At 37.0% G+C, this 18,017-nt stretch overlaps 5 protein-coding genes across 5 annotated transcripts; 3 read left to right on the forward strand and 2 right to left on the reverse strand.

Annotated features, from left to right (window-relative positions):
• Positions 1-312: 312 nt before the first annotated feature.
• LMO1 (Lmo1p) lies at positions 313-2,449 on the forward strand (the record flags this gene model as incomplete). Its single annotated transcript, XM_043193880.1, has 2 exons — positions 313-316; positions 399-2,449. The coding sequence occupies 2 exons, from the start codon at positions 313-315 to the stop codon at positions 2,447-2,449; spliced, it is 2,055 nt and encodes a 684-aa protein (XP_043047021.1).
• Positions 2,450-2,647: 198 nt separating this feature from the next.
• On the forward strand, positions 2,648-4,864 carry DRS1 (putative ATP-dependent RNA helicase; the record flags this gene model as incomplete). The annotated part of the gene is made up of 1 exon (XM_043193881.1): positions 2,648-4,864. The coding sequence occupies one exon, from the start codon at positions 2,648-2,650 to the stop codon at positions 4,862-4,864; it is 2,217 nt and encodes a 738-aa protein (XP_043047022.1).
• An 877-nt stretch (positions 4,865-5,741) lies between these two features.
• KQ657_003147 (uncharacterized protein) lies at positions 5,742-7,214 on the reverse strand (the record flags this gene model as incomplete). Its single annotated transcript, XM_043193882.1, has 1 exon — positions 5,742-7,214. The coding sequence occupies one exon, from the start codon at positions 7,212-7,214 to the stop codon at positions 5,742-5,744; it is 1,473 nt and encodes a 490-aa protein (XP_043047023.1).
• Positions 7,215-8,663: 1,449 nt separating this feature from the next.
• On the reverse strand, positions 8,664-10,094 carry KQ657_003148 (uncharacterized protein; the record flags this gene model as incomplete). Its single annotated transcript, XM_043193883.1, has 1 exon — positions 8,664-10,094. The coding sequence occupies one exon, from the start codon at positions 10,092-10,094 to the stop codon at positions 8,664-8,666; it is 1,431 nt and encodes a 476-aa protein (XP_043047024.1).
• Positions 10,095-11,405: 1,311 nt separating this feature from the next.
• KQ657_003149 (Zn(II)2Cys6 transcription factor) lies at positions 11,406-13,511 on the forward strand (the record flags this gene model as incomplete). The annotated part of the gene is made up of 1 exon (XM_043193884.1): positions 11,406-13,511. One exon carries the CDS (start codon positions 11,406-11,408, stop codon positions 13,509-13,511), a length of 2,106 nt encoding a protein of 701 aa, XP_043047025.1.
• Positions 13,512-18,017: the final 4,506 nt, after the last annotated feature.

Genomic DNA, 18,017 nt, shown 5'->3' on the forward strand with positions numbered 1-18,017 from the left:
TGTACTTGTACCATAATATACTAATATGTAGATGTAACGTAATATATATATATATATATTAATCTAAAGTCGTTGAACGTTATTCAGACAACATCTGCCACGTTACCCCCCATAAAGATCGGCCCATACGATTTATCTAAGTCGAGTCGTATCGTGAAAAATTATTTAATCGACATCCCAATCGAGTATCGTCAATACCTACAACGGGCTATTGAAAAATTACACCATATTACTTGGTGACAAAATAATATTACCGGCTTCTTTTTCTATTCACCATGTCGGAAACATCTAGAACCATCAACCACCAACTCAATGAGTTGTTGAGCAAAAGTACGTACTAAAATTTACGTCGACCGATTCAAAAGGTTGTTTCAAATTTACTAACTAATACGCGGTAGGGAGTAAGTCGAAAACAAAGCTCGACACTTCAACGGCCATTCATTGGGCTCTCATCTTGAGAGCAAACATATTGGGCAAAGATAAACAGGAGAAGGTGAATTCTATAGTTGTGTTAGCGAAGTTGTTGGACTGTGTCAATGGAACAGATGCAGTGTCCGATGAATTTTCACAAGTCTTGGACCATACCTTGTTCCAAACATTGTACTCCATAGTATCTGCTAATATGTCGACGGAGACTTATAAGGCGATTCTAAAGATATCTGTGATGTTGATCTCCGGTTCTATCTTCATCACTAAGGAGGACTCGATAACCAAATACTTACCCTTGTATGAGACTTTACTTGAGTTTCTTGATATCATTGATATTATGACTGAAAAATTATATCTACAAGATTCCAAGATCGTCTACAACTCCATTAAATTGGTCAGTGATTTGATCAACAAAGCCCTTTTGTTCAACTACCATGGTATCATCACCTTAGCAGGAAGATTGAAGCATGTGACCTTTTTCTCGACAGTTGATAGTTTATTACTGGACAATGAAGACTCGGCTAATGGCGGAGTTGCTGCTAATGATAAATCCATATCTGATGTTGTGGGCAACTTGAAATCTTCATACTATGAACTTAATGAATGGTTAAATACAATCTCATTTGATTTGTCGTTAGTTCCTCATCAAATTATGTTAAATAATTTGTTCATATTCTTAGAAGTTTCCTTGAATGAGTTTGCTACTCCTGCCTCAACTGAAGAGTATGTCAAGGCTGGATTTACGGAAGATCCAAGACAATTTGTAGTCGAAAACTTGTCTGTTTTGTTGGCTATGGATTTGAAAATCTTCCTTAAGGATCCCAATATGACATTTAAAAAACGTTTCCATGAAGAATTGATGATCAGCGATCATAGTCGAACATTCCCCATCTATGCTTTGATAGAAAAAGTCACTTACTTGTGGTTGAAGGTTTTCGAAAACAATTATTCATATCCAAACATTTGTTCTCGTGTGTTATGTTGGGAAGTGTTTATCTATTTCTCTATGAACCTCTGTTTGATTTTCTGGCAGGATTCAGGGGCTTTGTTGGAAAATGAGACTGATGTTGATAAGATTATAGACTTAATGGAGGCCATAATAGAGTTATTGGAAGAAAAGTTAAGTACAGAAGCTGCTGCTTTGGGTGATGTGGTCAAGGTAGATCTTGAGGAGATCTTAGACTCCATAACAAATCAAACTTCAGACGAATTGAGACAATATCAAGTGCAAAGAATAAGAAAAACTAGACATGATTTATGGGCTCCAAGATTGGTTGAATTTAATAGAGATTTGAATACTGAAACCTTCAATTTTGTTGCTGAACAAAGATTAATTCAATTGTTGAAAGGTTCATGGGTTTTCACAGAACATCATGGTGAGTTGCTTGCAACAGACTCCAAGAGTAGCATGGTACATGCTGCTGCTGGGTTGAACTCCAATGGATCTACTTCCAAATACAAGTACTACTTTGTGATGCTTTCTCCTAACAGACAGTCTATTTATTATAAGGAATACACCGAGAAGTCAACTGCAACTCCATCATACGAAGTCATGGAACAACAATCTATACGAGTTGCTGATATAGCAGACTTCAAGTCAAAGACAGTTGGCTCTGGATCTCAAGATGAAGATGACAAAAAACCAGATCGGTTGATTACAGTTAAGGGTTCAATTTCATATGAGAAGATTTCCTTAGTTAGCTCAACCGGTAAGCTGTTACTTACATTTTACACCGACACCGAAGTGAAAAAATATGTTTGGTTGGATGGCTTGAAGATGTTGAAAGCCATGACTATGGAAGGTCAATTATCAAGGGACACAGAAGCTCAATTGACCACTCTTTCCACCATTAGAACCAACACTCAATTGTTAAACTTGGAAAAGCCTGTTTTGATAGAACATTGTATGGCAGAACTAGAGGATATTGAAAACGGCGAACAACTTCTCAATGAAGATGATGATGACTTGTATGAATTAGATGAGTTGGAAAGAATTTCGGAGGACTTTTATTATAGTTAATGGGATGATAATATTGTGTATATGTAATTGGTATATTTTAATCTGTATTGGGGTTATACTACTTCTGATTTTGTGTATTTTTTTCCTTTGTGCGCGCGCGATGCTCATCGCGGTGCTAGACTCGAAAAAAAATTAGTTACATCAAGCCACTTGGAACACCATGTGGAAGAACAGTATTGGAAGGCAACAGAGAGCGAGATGGTAAAGAAGAAGGACAGTGTCGCCGGAGATAAAAGTGGTTCAAAAGCTACAAACAATAATGACGACTTCATTTTAACCATTGATAGTGATGATGAAGAAGTTGCGTATGAAGAATCAGAGAGTGAAATTGAACAAGAAGAAGAGAAGAAATCAAGTAAAAAGAAAGGCGGAAAGAAAGACAATGATGATGCTCCTGAAGTAGATGAAGATTTAAATCCCGATTTCCACTTTGCGTTGGACGACATCACCACCAGTGGTGACTTTACTGGTTGGGATTTCAAGTTAGACGACGCATCTGCTAAGAAGGATGTGGATTTAGATGGAATCTTAAGAAGAAAAGGTGGTTTGACCAATTTAGTGGCTACCGGTGACGATAATGACGAGTCTGCAAGTGAGGAAGAACCATCTGAGGAGGACGAAGACGATGACGAAGATGATGACCTTGCGATGGATGGATTTGGAATGGGAACAAAGGAAGTTGAAGAAAAGGACGAAGATGATGAAGAAGATGATGGTGAAGAATCCCTGGTAGAAGCAGATATGGATGAAGAACATCCTAACACCGATAGCGAAGACGAAGAAGATTCTGAAGAAGCCATCAAAGAATTCTATGCTGATGAAGAAGAATCTCAATCAGCCACTTCTCAGGTTCACACCACATTTCAAACATTACAATTATCACGTCCAGTTTTGAAAGGGTTAGGTCAATTAGGTTATACCAGACCATCTCCTATTCAATCAGCAGTCATTCCTATTGCCTTATTGGGTAAAGACGTTGTTGCTGGTGCAGTAACAGGTTCTGGTAAGACAGCTGCCTATTTGCTTCCAATTATTGAGAGATTATTATATAAGCCCGCTAAGATATCGTCTACTCGGGTTGTGATATTGGCGCCCACGAGAGAGTTGGCCATTCAAGTGTGTGATGTCGGTAAAAAGATTGCCCATTACGTCAATAACTTGAGCTTTGGGTTGGCTGTTGGTGGATTGAACTTGAGACAACAAGAACAACAATTAAAGACAAGACCAGATATAGTTGTTGCAACTCCTGGTAGACTTATTGATCATATAAGAAACTCTCCCTCATTTTCCATTGATTCTTTAGAAGTGTTAGTCATTGATGAAGCTGATCGGATGTTAGATGAAGGTTTCCAAGTTGAATTGACTGAGATATTGTCGTTGATTCCAAAGCATAAGAGACAGACTCTTTTGTTCTCTGCTACTATGAACACCAAGATCCAAGATTTGATTCAATTATCATTACAAAGACCTATAAGGATCATGATTGATCCACCTAAGACCGCTGCTACCAAGTTGATTCAGGAGTTTGTTCGTATTAGGAAGAGAGATACTTTGAAACCAGCTTTACTTTTCCAATTGTTGAAACAATTGGATCCTAATCAAGAAAGAAGAACCATTGTATTTGTGGCTAGAAAGGAATCTGCTCATAGACTTCGGATTATCTTAGGTTTATTGGGGATGAAGGTTGCTGAATTGCATGGATCCTTAACTCAAGAACAACGTCTCTCCAGTGTTACAGACTTTAAGAACTTGACGGTTCCCGTATTAATTTGTACTGATTTAGCCGCTAGAGGGTTAGATATCCCTAAGATTGAATTGGTGCTTAACTACGATATGCCCAAGTCTTATGATATTTATTTACACAGAGTTGGTAGAACTGCAAGAGCGGGCAGAGATGGTGTTTCCATTACATTTGTTGGAGAGTCCAGTCAAGATAGAGCCATTGTTAAGAGTGCATTGAAGGCGTTAGAGGAATCTAATGGTAAAGAAGGTAAAGTGGTATCACGTAATGTTGAATGGGATCAAGTTGAAAAGTTGAGTAAACTTGTGGAAGCCAAACAAGAAGTTATTACTGAAGTCTTGGAGGAAGAACAACAAGCTAAAGAAATTTTACAAGCAGAAATGGAATTAACCAAAGCATCTAATCTTTTGAAACATGAAAAGGAAATCAAAGCTCGTCCAAAGAGAACTTGGTTTGAAACAGAAAAGGAAAAGAAACAACATCAAACAGATGCAATGCAACAGTTGACTAAACATGGTAAGAAAGTGAATTCAAAGAAAAGAAAAGCTATTGAATCCAAGAAAGAAGATGGCTCCAGATCTTATAAGAAGACAAAACAGGATCGAATGGATAACCAGGTGAAGAAGTCTGTTCCTAAGAAGAAGCAAAAGTCGAAGGGGAAGAAAAGGGCATAAGAATATAGTGTAATATAGATAAAGGGTTCATTATGTCGTATTATTAAGTAAGCAAATGAAATATGGTTAATGGCTTTCTTTGTTATATTATTACGTAATCAATTGAAAACTGCCGCATCAAAAGCATCACTTAATTAACAACACACAGTGTAATATAATACACTACATACTACAACATAGTACAACACTCTCCATAATAAGCTGTGGCATTGCAACAATGGTACGAGGGCTTGGACTGATCTTCAATACAGGAGATGCTACGGATGTAAATAACCCGTTGAAACTATCTCTTCAAATCATAGTTTTGCAATGTTTCTACTATCTTACAGCAGTAGTGATTTTCTACTTGGTGTCGACCTTAAACGGTTACGATTTCCAGATAAATTGGATCTTCCTGTGGGAAATCGTATCCCTGGATAACGCTATGGGGGTTATCATGTTTTTGATGTGGTTGTTTGACTCCCTTCTCTGTGTGTTCTTTGTTACTATCATAGTGGGAAGGTCCAAATTGGCATGGGACTTTGCCATTACTGTTCATGTGATTAATTTGATTGTGGTGTGGTTATACACTGGCAAATTCCCTACATCTACGTTATGGTGGTGTTTACAAGTCCTTAGTACCATTTTATTGGTGACGTTATCTACTTATCTGACGAGGTGGAGCGAGTTGAGAACATCGTTCTTTGATAATATGTTGGATCAACAAGAATTGGGCCAAGTTCACCACCCAGTAGAATCAATAGAAATGCAGCCAATTAACAATAGATGATTATAGAACGAAGGAGACATTACTAATAAGAAATTCATTAGTACGAAAGACATATAAATACAAAGGTAAGATTTCAATAAGTTGTTAGCAAGAACAATATTCGATCGTTTAAACGTCCATCTTCTCCACACTTCTACCACCTTGTTGCACCACTTCAATTCCATTGAGAACTTCAATGACAGAAGATTCAGAACTTGATTGCTGCTTATACTTAAGGTACATCTTGAAGAATTCCTCATAGTCATTGCCGAACTCATCAAGAGTTTCAGCCATCTCAGCCAAATCCATACCCAATTCTTCTTCTTCGGGAGTAGCTCTCAATTTCATTCCCGGAATGTGATCAACAATAAAGTAAATTATCAAGGAGAACACTGTAGTCCATGAAACTATAGCAGCAATTGCAGCCAATTCATAACCTAATTGTTTGTAATGATGATCTACCCAACCACCAAGAATCTCCGTTACACCATCGTAACCAGCGACGGTCTTATTAGCAAAAATTCCGGTGAAAATTCCACCGAGAATTCCCCCGATCCCATGGACTACCCCGGATTTAGAGTAATCGTCGACTCCAGTCCATTTGTTGATGGGATCCAATAAACGACAGATAATGGCGTTCAATGCAGATGTGAATGCAGCTGCCCATGGCCAATAAAATCCACAAGATGGTGTGATGTTAACTAAACCTACAATTACTCCCTCACAAGCAGCTTCAACGGAAAACTTACCGGTTAATAATTTATCCGTAACCACATAGAAAAATGATGCAAAACAAGATGCAAGAATGGTATTAGCAAAGATATAGCCGGTTCTAATGTTAACTGACAACATTGTACCGGAGTTAAAACATAACCAAGCAGCCCAAATCAAAGTGACACCAATGAACATAGAAACCTGACTATGACCTCTATATTGAGGAATAGATCCTGTTCTTTTACCAGGTTGACCTCTTGGGCCAATGTACCATGAGTAAGCAAACGATGCTACACCAGATGCAATATGAACTGGACCACCTCCAGCAAAATCCAAGGCACCTAAGTTTAACAACCAACCATTTGCACCCCAAACCCAATACGCTAATGGACAGTAGACAACTATAACCCAGATAGAACCAATAACTAAAGAGGGTACAAGTTTACCTCTTTCACCAATGGCTCCGATGAAGATTTGTACTGTAGCAATTGGAAAAAAGACGTTAAAACAATAGTTGACAATTGAAGGAATAGTACCACCTGCTACGACAGGATAGGCTTCTGTGTCGTGCAACGCAGCCATTTTCAAGTTGCCAATTAATTTTGAAGTTGAAGTTGGAGATCCTGCAAGCGAGTACCCGATTAGGAACCAGATCATTCCGATTACACAAGTTGTCATATAAGATTGGAACATCAATTGTACCATATTCTTTCTCTTCAATACACCACCATAGAATAGGGCAATTCCGGGGGTAATCAAAAACACGGCAAATGCTGAAAATAGCACATATCCCATGTCTGCTGGAACCAAACTTGCTGTCTGAGTTGCAAATTCTGTGTCTGCTCTCTTGGCAGTCAAATAGGCCGACATCATATGAGGCGAAGACATGATTCTTAGATTGGTTTAAGTTTTTTTCTTGTCCTGACTTAAAATTATCTTGGATAACTTCTTTTTCTTGTCGGGAATCTTTGATACTTAAATAAGCATATCGAGAGGATGCATTTAATTCCTTTAACCCGACCGGCTTTTTTTCAATCCATTAAGCCATCACTAGTAAAAGGCGGAAAGATAACAAGTACCATTAGTTAATAGATGGTAAGATCACAAACCTAAAATAAATTTCTTGGCTTTCCCACATCATCACTACAAAGCCTTGTAAAGGGTATGATATTTAATGGTTGCAATTACGGTTTTGTGTCAGATATTTCATGGAACTGATAAGAAGGATCACTTGGACAAAAGAAGTAAAAAATTGCAGCCGCAAATTATATGTCTTATATGTCTTATCGCTTTGGACTTAAACTTAAAAGCAATTCTATAGACTAAACGGATCGTTACTCTGTATGGACTAGAACTACATAAAGACTCGTGTATCTCTTTATTCTTAATTAATTATGTATGAGAAAAAAGATATTTATTATACCAATTTAGTTGAAGTGTTCGCTTATCAGGATTGTTGTAACACAAAAAAGATTTTATATACCGAGGGTGCTAGAGATAACAACTTCCGCACCCTCGGATTTGTTTTCTATTGTGAGACAGCAAGCACGAGTGTATTGAACTTTAGTATTTCCTTTCACAATAAAGAAACTTTAAGTTTCATTGACGTGATAACACATTTTACTGTCCATGTTTGTAGAGTTGAAGCACTAAGTAATGACTTAATGGTTATTGTAGCTATTAAAGTAGAATACCTTGAATTGACGAGCTGAAGCAAGTATAAAGAAAGAGTTGGCGCAAGTGTTCAGTATGAATTTCAGAAAGAAAATCAGGGCTTAATAACTTGTTAATGTTAGTCGTCGTTTATAATCATATATAATCTGCACCATATTAATTACCTTAATCAAGCCATGGTGGAGCGAGTCAGAGAAGAACACTGTAAAAGGCTGCAAAACAGTTTTTAGTCATTTCTGCTGGAATCTGCCGACTGAATATTAGCAACATAGTACGAGGTTAATGACCGAGAAACAACGGGTTAGGGGTGTTTGCACGTTAACGTTTCAAACCGACACTATCCATTAACAGAATTGGGATCATAGTTTTTAATATGTGTAGTATGATAATACTTTAATAGCAAACATTTCCTGTCTAGGCATGAATATACTTTGGTTAACAATACTACGGAACTAATGAATAGGCTCCCTATGATTTTACTAAAAATCACTGATACTGGTGTGAAATTGCTTTATTAGCAGCAAAAGAATTAAAAAATATATTAGAATACATACCCATTAAGGCTGAAATCGATGTTCTGGCTCCTATCTTCGTTTATATTGGTATGAACCAGTGCATATGAGACAAAAAAAATTTCAATTGTCGTTATACCATCCCATAGTATTAGACTTGAGTCATAGTCTTCTCGCCAATTTCAACAGGGGAGGACTCACTAGTAACTTCAACTCCCTGAACAACTTCGTAAGTTTCCTTCATTGACTTATATTTTATATAAGCCTTGAAAAATTCGTCATAGTCGTTACCAAACTCATCAAGAGTTTCAGCCATCTCGTACAAATCCATACCCATTTCTTCCTCCTCTGGAGTTGCTCTAATACGCAAACCTGGAATATGATCAACAACGTAAAGGATGATCAAAGTGAATACAGCAGTCCAAGCCACCATGGTGACGATGGCAGCCAACTCATACCCCAATTGAATCCAGTGACCATCTATCCATCCACCATCAATTTCTGTATAACCATCAGTTGAAGCAATATGTTTAGAAGCAAATATACCTGTGAAAATACCTCCAAATATACCACCAATACCATGAACAACACCAGACTTGGAGTAGTCGTCAATGCCTGTCCACTCATTCACCGGCTCTAACAAACGGCAGAAGGTGGCAGTTAAAATTGATGTAACAGCAGTAGCCCAGGGATAGTAGAAACCACAAGATGGGGTAATGTTAACTAAACCAACAATGACGCCTTCACATGCAGCTTGGACAGAATATTTTCCAGTAAGGATTTTATCCGTAGCGACATATGCAAGCATTGCAAAGCAACCAGCCAAAAAGGTATTTGCAAAAATGTATCCCGTTCTAGGGTTAACAGCCAACAAGGTTCCAGAGTTGAAACAGAACCAAGCACCCCAAATCAAGGTAACCCCAAGAAAAGTAGTCATTTGAGAGTGGCCTCTGTATTTGGGAATTGTACCAGTTCTTTGACCTAACTTACCACCTCTTGGTCCTAAATACCAAGAGTAGCACATTGAGGCAACCCCAGAAGATATATGAACTGGACCACCACCAGCAAAATCTAAAGCACCAAGTTCCAATAACCAACCAGTTGGACCCCAAACAGAATAAGCCATTGGACAATAGACGGCAATTACAAAAAGTAATCCAACAATAATTGAAGGAAGCAATCTGCCTCTTTCGCCGATAGAACCAACAAAAATCTGTACGGTAGCAATTGGGAAGAAGACGTTAAAACAAAAGATAACAATTGTGGGGAGACTTCCTTCTTCGTATAAGGGGAACTCTTCCTTTGAACGCAAGGCTGCCATCTTCATGTTTCCTATCATACTGTTGGTAGAAGTTGGAGACGTGGAGATAGAGAATCCAAATAGATACCACAAGACAGCAACCGATGCTGTAACCAAATACGATTGCAACATTAATTGCACCATTGAACTTCTTTTCAACGCACCACCATAAAACATAGCAATTGCTGGAGTAATCAAGAACACTGCAAAGGAACAGAACAAGATGTAGCTCATGTCTGCTGGAGACAAGGTGGCAGTACCCTCCTCAAAAGATGTTGACATGTTGAATCCGGTTATTGAAAGGTAGAATATAGTTTGGACAAAGGCTGTTTCTTGCAGTTTATGGCTACAGATTTACGGAGCATTGAAGATGTATTTATACTTCTACATTTACATAGTATACTGCAATGAGTGTAACGATAATCCTTATCTCTTCTGAAATTTTGTGGGGAGCTTATCGATATCACATTCCAAGCAATTGTAGTCCATTCAGTGTCTGCATCCTATATTGAAGCTAAGAAAAAAGTAGAGCAGGTTCGAGAAATCAGACACTAACATTTAATGGGGTTGATGCCGCTTAATAGTTAAAAGTACCTTTGGAATAGTTGGTTGGTCTTGGCGTACAGTTACTGTGAAAAAATGTCACCAAGAAAATAACCATGACACCCGGCAGCTTTAGAAAGACGTCATGGTTTAAGACAACGAACAAATGAAAGAAATCAAATATATACTTCTAAAAGGCCAGTGCTTCAGGTACTCTGTGAGTATCAAAAGATCTATGTATATATGTAATCTATAAAACACTCGCCTAAATTTATTTTGTAAAAATGGGGTAAGTATATAGGACTATCCAAGTGGTGGTTCTGACATAATCCGGGGATAATTCCGAGGGTGATTTAGCTCTCCTTCCTCGGTATAGCCTCATTTGACCTCAACGTTTTGAGGTATACACTCCAAGGGAAACTTCTTCCCTAAAGGGTATTTCCATTGATTAGGTTAGTTGTATATGTCGTTATTGTATGCAAAGAATAAGATAATGTTCAAGAGCATTGTTCCTAGTTTCTGCTAATACCACGCGTGACGTTTATACAGGGGCCAAACCGTTGTGATTGGGCCGATTTATGACTATATCAAATCCCAGAGCTTGATCAAGCTGATTGTGTAATATTGATTGGATCGATTCATATCTATCTCCTTTTGGTAACTATAAACGCAGTACACGTTGGTGATTACGCCGACATGGAAAGCTGATTATGTTCTTATCAAATAAGCATTCATTTTTTGATCCGTAATTACCCTATGATGAAATGACTACTTCAGTGCGTTCATGAGTATTTTTGGTTTCATTCTAATATACGCTATTGCTAGCATATTACACCTAAGTCAACAAAGTAAATAATGTCCACTAGCCATTCTATTTCTATGGTCACGTGATATTGTCGTGTTATTACCATTATGATGTGATTTAGATGTGACTAACATCAACAATGACTGCAGCGAATCAAAAGGTTGCACTACTCCTAACTATACAACTCGCCCTCCCTCTCTGGATTGTGTTGTGGTGTCGTGAGGCGTGGCTTACTACTTGAATGAATGTTTTCTCTATTAGAGGCTGGCTCCTTGAAGAAACTTCGGAGGAAAACAATCAGTCACGGCATTCAAGTTCAACCCCAGAAAGAAGGTGACCAAGAAGGGTTCAAACAACGAAAAGTTAAAGCTGATAGCTTTGTAGGAACCAAATCAAGATCTCGAAAAGGTTGTAATGCTTGTCGTCGTCGTAAGAAACGATGTGATCATGTACATCCTGTTTGTGGCCCTTGTTTACGACGGAAAGAAGCTTGTGGGTGGAGCGTTGATCCTAAGCCACCAGTAGTTGTGGATCAAAGTATCACGATTAAGACTGAAAATGAAAATGAAAACGCTACTGTAGTACAACCAGATGATCCATTGATATACCCTTATGCTTTTCAACCCTTGAACAAACCATTGACTCTTGCGGGATCAAGAGCCATTGGAACAGAAGAATATGGTGGTTCAAATGATACTACTCCTTTTGTTTATGAACATAATTTGAATGCCTTCTCCTTAGGAGCACCGGGATTTTGTGATGTTATTCCCGACTTGTTATCCCCTTTCCCAACTTTAGAACTGGCACCAATTCCAAATACTGAAACACCGCTTTTATCACTTCCTGTAGTGAATGATCTGCGAGAACCAACACCAAATAGACTCCCAGACATTTCGAGCTTATTTAAACTGCCAGACGTCTTTGAATCTAATTCTGGATTTCAACTGGCTTTTCATATTAGTTCCCCAGCATCAATATCAAATGGCTATGGAAGTGATATCGAAAAGAATGTTTCTGATACTGTTAATTCAAGAAGTATTATAACTGAATCAGCATTAGACGATGTATTCAGTATCCAATCAACTATACCAGTTCATCCTTATTTGCCTAACCCACACTCATTTCTTGACAGTCGAGGTGAACTCTTTTTGAACTTTTATAGATATAAGGTGACAAGAGTTGTTGCTGTTAGCGGAGAGAGTTCTAATTACTTTGTTAAATCTCACTTGAAGTTCTGTCGTTATGACGAAGCAATCTGTAATTTGGTTGCTGCTTGGGGTGGAATGTATTTGAGAGGTTCACTAAATGATCCATACGTTCAAATCTATTATAAGAAAGCTATTGTTTTATTTAACAATAATTATATTCCAAAAGTAGGGAAGTCAAGGGTATACAGGTTTTGGGTATTGTTATTTTATACTGTACTATATGGGTTATATGTTTGTGCGGGAGATTGCTTAGCATGGAAGATTGTCTTTTTAAGGTATAAGGATTTTGTGGATCATTGTGGAGGACTTAAAAAGGTATGTGAGGATTATCAATATTCAAATGATATTGTTTTCTTGATGTCTCTTTTCCAATATACTGATATAACGTCAAGTAATGTGTTGTTGAATGGGACTACCTATCCAATAGAAGTGTACAGGGAAGTTTTTGAAGGTGTTAACTTTCTGAAATATGGTGTTGACCCAGTACAAGGTGTATTTCAACCGATATATTTAAGATTGGGAGAGATTGTCAATGCCAAAGTCGCTGTTCGTGAAAGAAGGAAAGTATTAGAACGGAATTATAACGAATCATCTAAAACCAGCATTGCTGAGAGTTTGAAAGAGACTTACCAACAAGAACTTCAAGATTATAACCACTCTACACTGTCTTTATTCTCAGATATGATGAAGAAAGTCACTGCAGAACAACCTTGTAAAGCACAATTGGATCTACTATTCGATGATGAAAGGGAATTCAATTTACAAGTTGACACTTTCAAAACTTATCAAATAGTATGTCAGATATATTGCTATTTGTTCCTTAAGGAAGTACACCCTAATGCCACTGAGGTCCAAGATCTTGCTGGAGAGTTATTAAATTTAATTGAAAGTTTGATGGAATCAAAGATGCTTGTTTCTATGCTTATTCCATTATTAACGTGTGGAATGGTTGCTCAGACAGCCTATGATAGAAGCAGAATAGAGCAAGGGTTCAATAGGTTATTAAGGTCTTGTGCACTTTATAACGTTGAGACAGCTCGTGAAATAACACGGGAATTGTGGAGACGGAATATGAATGGTACTATATTTGTGGATTGGTGTACTATATGTGAAGAGAAAGGATGGGATTTCTGTGCTTGCTAGGAAGGTTTTACTAATATGAAGTAAGCAATAGCCTCTTCTCTGATACTCGGGTACATTATAACTGGCCATGTACTTTGAACATCACTGTACTTTAACACGATGATTGCTAAAGTAACTACATTTATTAACTTTTCAAAGCTTCAATTATTCTCCAAAGGAAATGCATTTTCTTATTGAAGATCTAGTGACTTAAGTCATGTAAGTCCTAAAGGTCGCATATTTGTTTGTCGTACTCTTAGTTACGCCCTTTTGTTACCCGGAACACAAAATCAAACGAATAAAAGGACTTTTGAGAGAAAAATTTTCAGGCCTATTTCAATTCATTCAACACTTATTCTTTAAAAACTAATACAAATAATGTATGTGACTATTATAACAATACTTTTGAGGTCAGAAGGAAATTAGGATTAAAATTTATCATGCGTTATCGTCATGATTGTGCTTGTTTTATGTCTAGCACAAATTGAAATCAACTAACACCTATATGATGCTTTCTTTCTCACCTTTTACAATTAGCTTAATGAGACCATGTTACTAACAAGTATCTTTAGTTTGAGTAATTTTCCACACCTTATGGAGTAATACATTTGATGGAAGCTCATCGTGAACGTGTTCAGCTTTAGTTGGTCTGATATCTTATCAAATGGCATCTGTAATAATAGCCAGTAGCACTTTTTTGTAAATTTTTCAGATGAAGTGTGCCAAATCCACGATCCTATCGTCTGATATAAGTACTTCAGAATTTTAGTGTTGTGCCATCAGTATTTACTTCATTAAGCTAGCTGAAAAAGTAGGCTACACAGGTATTAGGTCCTTAGATCAAACCTTAAAGCTGAGCTATTGCACCATTCAGTTTTTCATATTGCAATGTGGAGGTTGAAGTTAGGTTATTAGTGTGGAAAGTGGTTATTGTATGACCTTTGAAGGTCCTTAATGTCTTTTTAGAATTACAGGTCCTGTTCAAAGATTCCAGTGCACAACAATTCCTATTAACTGGGCGAACGTTGACGTAAACCTTCTAGAAGGCCATCTATTTGAGCCATACTTCTCTGGAAATTTTAGCGCACGACCAAGATTTATCAAATATTGTCACGTGATGAGGTTACTAGTTGAGATATGCTTTCCAGGTAACGTTGCACCTGTCTAAATCGGATTCAATCTGTTATTGTTCTCTTTTGCGTATGGCATTTTGAGAAGTAGTTCTCAATTAACTGTCCAAAGGGAAGGACCTGCTATTTTATTTTGTCTTAGCACAATATATCATTAAATTGGTAAGTTGATTGCTTGAATATGCTAACCAGCCTTAGATATGATTTTTTTCATTTTGAACTTAGTTTTTTAGGAATGTAATTTTCAAAGGAGAAGGTTTTGAAAGAACGAGGTATTTATGTTTGGAATTAAATGTGAATTAACCGCAGAACAAAAATGATACTATCTAACATTCAAATTGAAAAATCCAGAAATAGGGTAGTTTTATGTATACTTTCGTATGCTATTATAAATTGGCCAAATGTCTTGCATTCAACGCAAGAACCACACAAATTAAGAAATGGTTGTTTTGGGTATTAAATATGATCAAAACCTCAATTCGGACTTTGAAACCTTGATCATTTGACAGGAAATATAACACTTGGAGAAGCAGACCATCAGGCAATATTAACGAATACAATTGTTGTATTATGACCTTGAAAGAGATGATTCCAACATTTGAATACTCAATAACACCACAATTAAATTATTAATTATCAGGAATAGCTTGAAACCTAGTTTCGAGATATTGAAACTTCTTCGATCAAACTTTATTCCATGCTTTAGCAAAATCTAAAAGGAAAACGGGGCTATTCATTGTGAGTATACTGTTGTCCTTTCAAGTACGCTTAACTAGTGCTCAATACTGTGAAGAAAGTAGCTAGTAATCATATAAAAAGAACCACAAAGTGACAATTCTAATGTTGCTTTGTAGTATTAAATAGTAACAAGTTGAGAAATAAAGCCTCTTTCACGAATGCCATCTATCAAATGTTTTTTTCTCTTAGGTTCACTAGAACTTTAGATTTGTCATTATTGTTTGCTGAAATGTGGCTTTGTTTAATAACAAAAGTTGTATTAACGATGCCAGGTATTAGGTTTAAATTTAACTATAAATACTATCTTCAGCAAGGAAGCTGTCTCATCAAGAATATTTATTAGAACATCGCAGTAGTAATGAGGTTTAAATCTGCATGGTATCTTATTTGGGATTACTTTAGAGTGTGCAAAACGTGAAGAGTTGAGGGACGATTATATCAATACAAATATTGATAGAAACAGAAAACTTATGCATCCTCCTCGTAATAAGGTGAAAGTCTTTAATTTTCTTGATATCTTTCATTGGTATCTTTCCCATTACTCTGCGTATGGAAGAAAAAATCTTATGAAAGTCGATGCGGCTGTTGTTCTTTTCCTTGGTCCCGCTTTCTACCCAAAGTACTTAGATCAACTGAATATTTTTAACGTTTATGTTTCCGGAATGAGAGAGGACCTTAGATTATTTAGCGATAAATTGAATCTCTTCTCGATGTCTTATAATATTGCTTATGCAATTTTTCAACTACCAATAATTTTATTAATTCAAAAGCAGGCTTTGTCTCGGTACCTTATTATTCTTTGTCAACTACTTTGGGGAATTTGCACATCTGCTAGTGAGTTGTCAGCAGCAGCTTTATGTTTTAATATTCATCATTGGGTTTGCTCAGGCAATATCTTTTCCAGGAAGTTAGTAATTATCCACCTGGTATACAAAAGAAGAATATGTGAGAAGGTCTGGCTTAATTAATGCAGTTGCAAGTTTAGGAACCGCAACTAGTGGATTGTTGCAAACTGCTTGTAGTAAGAATTTAGATGATGTCTAACGTAGGCCTGGATGGTGTTGTAGTCTATTATTTACAGGGATATAACTATCGGAGTCGTTCTCTATGGCCTTCTACTTTTTCCAGCACACTCCAGGAACTATAAAAAGAATGGGATTTTTAATGGAAGTTGATTTGGTTTTTGCAAGAAAAAGGACTAACAGCAGAGTTGCAACTCCTAAAAGGTTGGATAAACAAGTTTTGAAAGACCTCTTCTTTGTTAATATTGTTATTGGTGGCACATCACCAGTACTGGTATGCTGCTGGTTTACAGCTATATATCAAGAGCAAAGTTCCAGAATTGTATGACAAATCGGCTCCAACTAATTATGCTGCCGCAAATGGGGGGCTGGCTGCATTATTTACATCCGTCATACCCAACATGGTGTAGTTTATGGAAAGTTCTGGGTTTATAATTTCGTTGTCTTACATATTTTGCAATTTTTGTTTTAATTGATTAGGATGCGCCTAAAAAGTTGATGCTTGCTGCATTCTTAATAATGCCTTTCCATTTGGGTTATCAACATCTTTTTCTTGGACTAGGAATCTTTTCAGTGATAATGCTAAGAAAAAGATATAACCCTAGCTTTGATGAATCATTTGCTACACAGCGTACCATTGCAGTGGCATACAAAGTATAGCCCAAGATTCAAAATGGGTTTCCGCGTTAGTTTGGTCATTTTGATAGTGACACATATAACCTTTCTTACAATAAGTTTTCTTGAAAAGTATGGTTACAGATTCATTCCTGAACCCGCTGGTGATAGAAGCACTATCAAGGGAATGATGAGACTGCAGCTGAGGATTCCTCGCGAGACAGCTCATATGCTAATGAAACGTATGATGAAACTGATGAGGATATGTATATGAAAACTGATTCGCAAGAAATAAGGAAAACAGTCCATGGAATTACTTAATTAACTGAAAAACATTTTCTGGTTAGAGTAAAAATATGTGAAAGACAAGAACTGTTTTTTAACTGAATGGTCTGACAACAAGTACAGAGCATACCCTAGATCCTTGCCCAATGTCTAAGGAATTAGGACATGGAAACGAGTATGAGACTAGATATGTGAGGGATCGTCGCTTGTCTTTTAGTGATCTAACTTTTAGATACCTGTCATAAGTTGTTTTATTATTTTGAATCTTTTTAATTCTTAAAATTGATATTTATCATCATTTATTCATTAAAATCATGTAATTTAAGTATGAAATATTGATTTGCAAGAAGCAAGAACTAAAAAAACTTTTAAAATGCCAAGCTCACTTCTCAGTTAATTTTGTTCATTTAAGCAACATATATGTATATAATTTAATTTCTATTCTGTGCACATTTTGTTAATTATATGTGACCATCAAAACAGAAAGGTATTTTGCAATAACTCTATTTATGCTGCATCACAACAATTTCAAACTGCCCACAATAAAATGTGAGTGCGCATGCAATAAAGTATAACTGTGGGTTTCGGTGTGCGGGGCTCTTGTGTTTTAGGGTTTCGGTGTGCGGGGCTCTTGTGTTTTAGGGTTTCGGTGTGCGGGGCTCTTGTGTTTTAGGGTTTCGGTGTGCGGGGCTCTTGTGTTTTAGGGTTTCGGTGTGCGGGGCTCTTGTGTTTTAGGG

The sequence above is a fragment of the Scheffersomyces spartinae genome (assembly GCF_019049425.1).
Source record: "Scheffersomyces spartinae strain ARV_011 chromosome Unknown scaffold_29, whole genome shotgun sequence".
Lineage (NCBI taxonomy): Eukaryota > Fungi > Ascomycota > Pichiomycetes > Serinales > Debaryomycetaceae > Lizanozyma > Lizanozyma spartinae.